The 10,420-nt window shown below is 32.4% G+C and overlaps 1 protein-coding gene across 1 annotated transcript; it reads left to right on the top strand.

The window, feature by feature from the left end:
- Positions 1 to 7,697: 7,697 nt before the first annotated feature.
- LOC110661462 (cytochrome P450 CYP82D47) lies at positions 7,698 to 10,092 on the top strand. The gene is made up of 2 exons (XM_021820095.2): positions 7,698 to 8,743; positions 9,406 to 10,092. Exons 1-2 carry the CDS (start codon positions 7,799 to 7,801, stop codon positions 10,033 to 10,035), a joined length of 1,575 nt encoding a protein of 524 aa, XP_021675787.2. The 5' UTR covers positions 7,698 to 7,798; the 3' UTR covers positions 10,036 to 10,092.
- Positions 10,093 to 10,420: the final 328 nt, after the last annotated feature.

Here is a 10,420-nt window from a genome sequence, read left to right as displayed (position 1 = left end):
TCCACACCACATCACACGCACGCCGACGCACGCACACTGCTCCAAATTACCACAACAACATCATGGCACATTAACAGTTATCAATGCATCATAAATCGTGCCTAGAGTTTAACTACATAAATATATGCATATAAGTGATGCATGGGCATGCTGAACATATAATAATATTGAAATTACAATTAAAATTAATATTTTACTCACAGACTTGACGGTGATCACTGAGGCGGCTGGGCGGAGAAAGAAGGCTGTCCCGGCTCACCTGACAATTTTATTACAATCATTTAATAAATTTGACTCAATACAAACAAAGAAAAAGACCAATACGTCCTAAGTCGTGCCGAAAATCCGGCAGAGTCTCCCCTATACCTAGGACCTACCCAACCTGCAAAATGGCTCAAAACACACTTCTATATTCACAATCCATATATCCACAGTTCAATCATATCACACAACCCTCCCGCCCATCAAATCAGTCATCCATCACAATACGCAAAATTTTAATTTAGTCCTTATTATTGATCATTTTTGCAAAAACTGCCCAAACAAGCTCTAAAAATTATAAAACTTTTCCCCGCGGTCCTTAGCAATATTACTAAGCTATTGCAAAAAGAATCGAAATTTTCTAAGCTATCACGAATATTTTATGGATTTTTAATCCTATTTAAGCACTAGAAAATTACGAAAAAGCAATGTTCGGGTTTACCTTTGCCGATTCCGACTTCGGGGACGCACTCGGGACGTCTGACAATAGGGGGATAGCCAAAACCTCGGTCCAATTCGGAGACTTTTCCAGAATGCATTCGCCGAAATTCACGCACGGTCCAATCGCCGAATTTCCGCGAATTGAGGATACCTACACGAAGCCCATAACACGGGGGTTAGTACATAAATTTTTCAGAATTTTCTAAGCTCATTTAATGCTCGGAAAAACACTGCGAAGTTCCGTGGGACCCACCGAAAAACGGTGTCGGAAAAATTCAAAATTTATGTCGTTGCGAAGCTCTCGACGAGTGGAGCGTGCTGGTAGCCTCGGTTTTCTCGTGGGATTCACGGTTTTCGAGAAATCTAGCCCAAAAGTCGAAATGGGCTAAAATCTTCCCGAGCAAAAATCGGACAAACCGCTTTATGGATTTCGGCGTTCTTGGTGTCTATGGAAAGCTCTCGTCGAGTAGATGATTTTAGACACAAGACCCGGTCCAATTGGTGGCCGGATCGGCCGGATTGGGCGGAAACGCTGCGCAGGGAGGCGTTGCGAGCGCTACCGCTTGGGCGGCGGCCGGGCCGGGAGGGTCAAGGCGCGGCCTACCGGGGCAAGTGGTGGCCGGTGGGGTGGGGAGGAGAGAGAAAAGAGAGAGAAAAGGGAGAGGGAACGATGCGCACGGGGAAGAAAAAGAGAAGAAGGAAAAGGCCGGTCCGATTCGACCGGTCCGATCCGGTCCGGTTCGATTCGATCAGTTCGATTCAGAATACAATATTTTTGAATTTTTACTCTGCCTCGGGACCGAAAACGAGGTCCAAAAATTCCGAAAAAATTCCAGAAAACTCAGAAAAATACGTAGACTCCAAATATATTTTTAGTTTTGCCACGTAGTCTTTAAATTAATTTTTAAAAATCATCAAAGTTTATATTTTCGGAAAATCGAACCCGATTTTTAAAATCCGAAAAATCTCAAAAAAATTCCTAAAATTTAAATAAAATTAAAATACCAAAAATGCTCATAAAATTTAAAATTTTGGGGTGTTACAGAAATCTCAAAAGGCCAATACATAAAGTATGCCTGCTCGCAACCATCTACTTAACTTATGGAGTGTTATCACAATTGACTTTAAATTAATGATTCACACGGCCATCATTAATTTTTCTTTTACAAGATCAAATATGTAAATTACTTTTATATTTTTATTAAAAATTTATTAGCATTTTAAAATTTTATTTTAATGTGTTAAACACTTCAATCAGTATAATTAGTGAGACAAATATGTATGATAAAAAAATCAAAATTTTAATATTGTTCTTTAAATAGAAAAGATATTAAATTTTATTATTAAAAAACATCTAAGAGATACCATTTATTAAATTGATACATTGATAATAAATTATAATAAAATGTTTTTTTTTTTCAACCATATCAAGAAGTGATAAGTCTGTTCGGAATTTTGGGGAAAAAAAAATACTGTTCGGAATCTTTCTGTGTTCTGAATTGTCACTGATGTGGTTAATGCAGTAGGACCATGTTGTTCCTGCAACCTTTCCTTTAATCGTGAAAGGAAAAGGGAATTGGATACAAAATGCGCTATTAATTTATTAATACGTTTATCATAAAAAAAAGGGTTCATTTACAATATTACACTTGTCACCGTGGACAGAATGATCAAGTATTGATAAAAAAATGTACTTTACTCGAAATTAAGCACGGGGATATCTTCTGCTTCCCAATTATCAAGTTCTTGCCCTTCAGCGATTGGTGAAATCAGAGCCTCGGACATGGAGTCTAGTTGTATGACATCGATGGATGGTTATTCACTTTCTTCTGGATTCTCGATGATTGGTTTGGTAAAAACATTTGTGATTTTTGGGACAACTTTCACTTTCCTGACTGTTCTGTCAAACCTTTGATCTCTGAGCATATTCCTCATCCAGAATCTTCCATCCACTAAAGCATCTTCCTCATATCCCAAGCCGAAGCGACCGATCTTCTGGATAGCCGGTATAGGTTCGACAATCCCCTGTAACGCGGTGCCCAATCCCTTGCCTTTTTCATAGCCACTCTTCAACATCACCTTTGCGACCATTGCCGCAGCCCCCTCATCCTTCGAAGTAATTCCTTGTAACTCCAGGGCTTGGAAAGAACTTTCCAAGGATCTTTCGGTTGTTTCTACATAAGGAACCAATTGAGGCTTAGTGACTAGCATGGCTTCCTCCCCTCTTACGGTGATGGTTTTGTCGCTCATGATGTAATTAATCTTCTGATGCAAAGTTGAAGGCATCGCATTTGCCGAATGGATCCATGGTCTCCCTAATAACATGGTGTATGTAGGCTCGATATCCATTACTTGGAATGTGATATTAAATGTGCATGCCCTGATCTGAAGCGGTAAATTGATGTCCCCTAGTACCTCTCTCTTTGTACTGTCAAAGGCTCTTACTACTATGGCACTTTGGCGTACGGCTGATGGATCAATAGGTAGTTTTGCCAAGGTGGCATTAAGCAAGACATTGAGGGCAAATCCATTATCAATCAGGACTTTAGCAACTATGCACCCCTTACACTTGACTGTCACATGCAGAGTTTTGGTATGCTTTAAGCCAGCCGGGTCTACTTCATCTTCCGAGAAAGTGATAAAATTGGATGCCTGAATTTGCCCAACTATTTTTTCAAATTACCCCGGTATAATATCGGGGGTCACAAAGGCCTGGTCCAGAACTTTTTGCGAGGCATGGCGATGCACTCCCGAGCTTAAAATCAATGACAGCAAGGAGATTTAAGCAGGTGTCTTTCTTATTTGCTCGATGATGTCATATTCACTTTGTTCCATGATCTGTAGTAGTAGTTTCTCTTCTTCTTTCTTTTCACTAGGCTCCCCTTTACAGCTTTAGGAGGAAAACACTAACAAGTGTCCTTGTCTTTTGCTCATGGCTGCAGCTCCTGCGATGATTTTGCTCTTCTCGAGGCTGGTCTAATTTCCTATATTTCAGCTCCTTTGCTTGTTCTTACTTTTTGTTCCTCCTATCAGGCTTTTTTTAATGATAATGAATAATATATCTATAAAAATTATTCTATCGAAACATAATTAACATTCTTAAAATTTGAATTCATTTTAAAATTAATTAAAATTTATTTTTAACTAAGCGTATTCGTTTCAAATTTAATTATTATTATTCAAAAAATAATCTATTTAATTTTATATATTTTAATTAATAATTTACATAAAAAATTATTTTATTAATAATTTATATTTTTTAAAATTTAATAATTCTATAAAATATTTAAATTTTATTTTATATAAAATAAAATATAAAAAAATTATTATAAAAATATATATTTTATATTTAATTAAATATATAAATAAATTTAAATAATAAATATTCAATTTATAAAATTTAAATTTAATCAAAACTAATCATAAATATTATTTTTTAAACCAAAATTCATTTCAAATATTATTATATATTATTTAAATTTATTTTATTAAAACACAATTAAGTTAAACACTTATTAAAAATTAATTCATTACCATTCCTATATTTTATCTTAAATTGGGTCGAAGAATTAGTTGAACAATTCCGCACTAAATTTTTCTAATCTTTTGTTTATTAATACAATTACTGTTTATAAAATAAAACAACTGACAAGTGTTGTTGTTTAGCAGATATTGAAGTCCAGGACATACCAAAGTTAAAGACAAGGGTCAAGTGGTGGGGAACCTTTCTTGCAAAGTTTCCGAAATCCCATAAGCACCAAAGAAAACACTTATTTGAGAGCGTGCTAAAAGCTGATTTTTTAGAATCTCAGTAAATATGTATATAAATAAATTACGTAAGATTAAAAATTTTATTAAAATTATTATAATTTTAATAATAATTTATTATTATCCTTAATTTTGATGCGTGTATTTTTTTTTTAAAAAAAATCTTTAAAAATACAAACAAAAATATTAAAAAAGAAAAGCAGAAAGTAGAAGCAAGAGATTTATTACGTAAAAAAGAAAAAACCAACATATGCATTGAAACAAACACGTCCTAAGACAATTGAGTGAGTGCATTGCTAAGCATTGCATCAGCTATAACAAGTGAAAGCAATGACCTCTCAGAAAATTAAAGGCCAAAACAAACGACAGAGGAGATCAGGATCAAGCAGCCATCATGGAAAAAAAAAAAAAATCCACTTTGTAATTTTGATATCAAGCCTTCATCCATTGCTGTCGCCGTCGCCATACTTTGTAGGAACCGGCGGGCTTATCCCTCCAATTTTGTTATATATATATATATATATAGAGAGAGAGAGAGAGAGAGAGAGAGAGAGAGAGAGAGAATCTTATTTTCTTGGAACGTGCAAGTGCGAAAGGATGGGGAAAGGAAACAACCTTATTATTGGCTCGATTATAGAATCTTAGAGAAGAAAAGATGTAAATAAATTAGTAAAATTAAAATTTTATAAGAATTTAATTAAATAATTTTTTTATTAATTCTTATATTTAGAATAAAAAAATTTAATTCTTTTTAATTTAAAAAAAATTATTTTTAAAAAATAAAAATCAAATATAATTTTTTAATAAGTAAAAATTAAATATAATTATATGAAAATTTAATTAGATTATTTTTTTATAAATAACTTATTTCTTAAAAAACTATTGAATTTTTAATCATGATCAATACATACACCAAATTGGATTTTATATATATATATATATATATAAAAGAGAATTCCAGAAGGTCTTATCTTTTTCTTCAGATTTTTTACATATTATGTTATATCCTATGATTAGAAAAAGATTTTTTTTATTTATCATGTCATTTTCTATAATGAGTGTTTTAGGATGGTCCATTAATCAAAGTTTAAAAAAGATGAGTTCCTGATAATTCTTAATAAAAAATTTGTTTATCAGAAAAATGAAGAACATTTTTGGACACACCACTTTCCCTTTCAAATTTGTAAAAAAAGCTAGGAAAGTAATAATATGTAGGGCAAGGTGTGAAGAAAACAAAGATAAGTTTTTGTCTCGTATGTATTAGTCAAGAGTGTCTTTAAATAGATAATTGATACAATAATATCAGCCAAACAAATTGGAAGGAGGATTATGAAGAAAATAAAGATAAATTTTTGGCTCATATGTATTAGTCAATAGTGTCTTTAAATAGATAATTGACACAATAATATCAGCCAAATAAATTAGAAAGAGGATTGTGACAAAAATAAAGATAAATTTTTGTCTTGTATGTGTTAGTCAAGAGTGTGTTTTTAAATAGATAACTGATACAATAATATCAGTAGAAAAAATTGAAAAAAGGATCAGAGAATATGCACCACATATACACTTTTTTCCTATTTTGGCATATGCTCATTCTTGGTCCCTGTTTGTCTATTGACTTTTCTATGTTAAAAGATTTCTTGATTTCTCCTTTGATTGTGACATTTTCTTGATCATGATCCCTTACAACCCCCTTCAAGATGCAGTTGGAATGAAAATGAAGACCTAGGTTTGATGCCAATGAAGAGCAAGTCACTTAAATGGAGCTAGAGCGCCATATTGTGACTCTGTGTTATTACCACATGACATGTTGTGTGTGCTACAGCCAATCACTTTAGATGCATTAGATTATAATATTTTTATATTAATTTTTTATTAATAATTTATTATTTTAGTAAATTTTAAAAAATTATTTATTTAAATTATTTATTTGTTATTTGAAAATTTATTTTTTTATAATATTTTTTTAAATTAGCAACAAACTTTTCAGTGGTTGAATTAGTTATAAATAGCAGTCGATTTATAAAATGGTTATAAAATTACAAAATTAAAGACACGAAATTTTTTTACAACTAATTATGTTTCAGTTGTTACTAGTAATCGGTCAATAGTTTTTTATCATTTTTTTTAAATTTAATTAATTTAGAACCGATTTGGTTATCATTTGCTATTTGTAACCAGCTTTATTATAACCAACTGAATCAATTATTAAAACAATTAGCAGCTGATTTTAATGGATTAGTAACTTATTCAATCGGTTGCTAATCTAATTTTTTTAGTGCTCAAAATAAATGAATAACAAAATCTTAATAATAATAATAATAATAATAATAATAATAATATTATTATTATTATTAAATTCTTTCTAATAAAATATAGTTTTTTAAATGCAATTATAGTATAAAAATATTATATTGTTACATTCTTATGAAAAAATATTTAGAGAGAAATAATTAATTATTTAAAAAATAAAATTTAATTTAATTTAATTTTAATAGATATATAATTATTCAAAACTTTAACACAAATTTAAATTTTATTTAATATCATTAATGAAAAAAATTTATCCTTACTAAAATTTTATGGCGTGATATTAAAATATAAAAAAATAAACATTAAATTGTGTTATTAAAATAAAAAAAATAAATAAGCCATTCGACAATTAGTTTTAATTTAATTCAGAGATTGCATAATTATAGTTGAATTCAAATCTCACTTCTAATTTAGTGTCGGCTTGATATTGAATTTTGAAAACTAAAATTATTTTTTTAAATAAAAATATTATTTTAAATACTATTAAAAAATTATTTAAATATTATTTAAATGTTTTTATAATTAAAATTTATTAAATTTAATTTTATATTATTTTTTAATATTTTTTAATTATTATATTTTAAAAACTAATTTTTTCAATGCTCATTTTAATAGTAATATCAAACAGCCCAATTATTTGTGTAAAGAATTTCACATTTCCCTTAAAGTTCTTCATTCAATGAACGAATTAAAAAATCTGCAAAGACAAAACAAAGATGCTTATCAAATCTTAAGAAAAAACAACCGCAATTATTTCTTAGTCCAATCGGCTAATTCTTGTCTGTTTTAGATTTACAATAGATTAAGAGATAAATATTTAAAATTATTTATTTAATAAATAAATCACATTATATATTTTAAATTTAAGATGGATTGATATTATGAGCCCAGCTATATATTTATGCCATACAGAAGAACTGCTGGAACACAAAATATCCACACCATAGTTAAAAAAAAAAAAAAAAAAGCCCCTTGTCTCACTCTCTCTCTTCCCGAAATCTAGTTAAGCGTTGCCATGGAATTTATGTTTGCATACTTAAATGCCATCACAGCAGGACTTATTGCCATACTTCTGTTCGCCTGCTATATAAGGAGGTCTACAGCCGCCAAGAAACCTCAACCGCCCAAAGCCGGTGGTGCGTGGCCCATAATTGGTCATCTCCCTTTGTTAACAGGATCCCAAGTTCCCCACATATCATTGGGAGCTTTAGCTGACAAGTACGGACCAATCTTCACCATTCAGATTGGGATACACCAAGCCTTGGTGGTGAGCTCTTGGGAATTGGCTAAGGAAATTTTCACTACCAACGATATAGCCGTGTCTGGCCGCCCTAATTTCACTGCGGCAAAGTACCTGGGCTACGATAGTGTCATGTTCGGGTTTGCACCATATGGAGATTATTGGCGTGAAATGCGCAAGATAATATCCGTGGAACTGTTCTGTAGTCGCCAGATTGAGTTACGCAAGCACGTTATAGAATCTGAAGTTGAAACGTCCATAAAAGAGCTCCACAAATTCTGGACGGAGAAAGAGAATGGCTCAGGCCACGTTTCAGTTGAGTTGAAACAATGGTTCGGTGACTTAGGTCTTAACGTGATTCTTAGAATAATTGTGGGGATGAGACACTTTAGTGCTACTGCTGGGACTGATAGAAAAGAAGTGGACCGGTGCCGTAAGGCGATGAGAGAATTCTTCGATTTTCTGGGCCTGTTTGTTTTGAGGGATGCAATACCTTTTCTTGGTTGGCTGGACGTGGGTGGACATGAGAAGTGCATGAAAAAAGCTGCTAAAGAACTTGACGAGCTTGTCAGTGAATGGTTAGAGGAGCATCGCAAGAAGAGAGATTCTGGTGACTTGGCTAAAAAAGAACAAGACTTCATGGATGTCATGCTTTCGGTTCTTGAAGAAACTCAATTTGTAGGTTACGACTCTGATATGATCAACAAGTCTGCATGTTTGGTGAGTTACTTGTTTTTGCTGTTTTCTTTTTTCTTTTTACTTATTTGGTGGTTAATTAGGCCATGGCTATCTATAAAGAATTTCAAACTTAGTCTCGGTGGATCAGTGGGTTGGGTAACAGCCATGTAGATGGAGAGACTTTACATTCGAGGCCTCCCATTTCTCACACTACTTTACTCTTATCTTTAGTATGTGTCACAATCAATTTGAGTATATCCAAAATTACTGTTATAAGAATTTTAAACGCTTAAATAAAATTTTCTTCAGACTAAAAAATAAATATATTGTCAAATTAAAATCTTACAATTTTCAAAAGTTAAAGTTGGGAGGACGTCATCCAGTGACCCCGATCTCGGGTCTAAGTAGTTCTGACCGTCATCATACTCTGAGAGTCTATTTTTTTACGGTTAAAAAAAAAGTTGAGAGGAGAGCTTAATATATACCAGGTCATATATGTTCTTAGTAAAGAATAATGCAATATCATTAATTGAATCAATTCTGAGTATTCACTATGCATAAATAATACATGTGATATTTAGTTTTAATTTAAACTCATGTCCCAATTCATCATATGTTTTTCTTAATTAAATTTAGTTGGTCCAAATTCAAATTGTTTATTTTCCTTTGACACTGTTTTAATAAATTAAAATTTCATGTGGCAGAATTTAATTGCAGGGGGCAGTGATACCACTACAATTGTCCTGACATGGATAGTTTCATTACTGCTGAACAACAGGCACGTATTGAAGAAAGCACAAGAAGAATTAGACATGCTGGTTGGCAGAGAAAGACTAGTGAATGAATCAGATATTAGTAAATTAATTTATCTCCAAGCAATAATCAAAGAAACACTGCGATTGTATCCACCAGCTCCATTGTCAGGACCTCGAGAAATTAGAGAGGATTGCACCATCAGTGGCTACCATGTAAAGAAAGGAACTAGGCTGATTCCAAACCTTTGGAAGATCCACACAGACCCACGCATATGGCCAAATCCATTGGAGTTTAAGCCAGAGAGATTTCTTACTAGCCATAAGTACATTGACGTTAAGGGACAAAATTTCGAATTGATCCCATTCGGAAGTGGTAGAAGAGCATGCCCTGGAACATCATTTGGCCTTCCAACGGTACACATAGCATTGGCTAGCTTTCTACAAGCTTTTGAGATTTTAAATCCTACAAGTGGACCTATTGACATGACTGAGAGTCCTGGATTAACGAACATCAAAGCCACCCCACTTGAAATTTTGGTTTCGCCACGCCTGCCTCTTGAGCTTTACCACATACAATGAATATTAGTGCAAATCAATATCAATAAATTATAAATATGTAAGAAAAGTTTTTTTTTTTCTTTTTCTAAGGCCTATTGTGACACCCCTTACCCGTCTACTATATAGCCGAACAAGAAGTGTCACATTGCCGGAGCACCCTATCTTGTTTTATCATATCTGTTGTAAACTTTTGATGTCATTTAAAACATGTATTCTATGTGTAGAATTTTTTTTTTATGACTTATTTCTGTGGAGACCCGGACAGAGCCTCCCCTGTTTTATTAGCATCTGGCGGGTTCCATTATCACCTGTTAATATATTCATAGTCATCTCACATATTTCCATATCATATTCTCTTTTATCATATCATTCACAACTATTTATGAGATCTCAAAATGAAGTATCT

This window comes from Hevea brasiliensis, chromosome 2 (genome assembly GCF_030052815.1).
Source record: "Hevea brasiliensis isolate MT/VB/25A 57/8 chromosome 2, ASM3005281v1, whole genome shotgun sequence".
In the NCBI taxonomy this organism is placed as follows: domain Eukaryota; kingdom Viridiplantae; phylum Streptophyta; class Magnoliopsida; order Malpighiales; family Euphorbiaceae; genus Hevea; species Hevea brasiliensis.
This window is presented reverse-complemented; position numbering and strand designations above follow the sequence as displayed.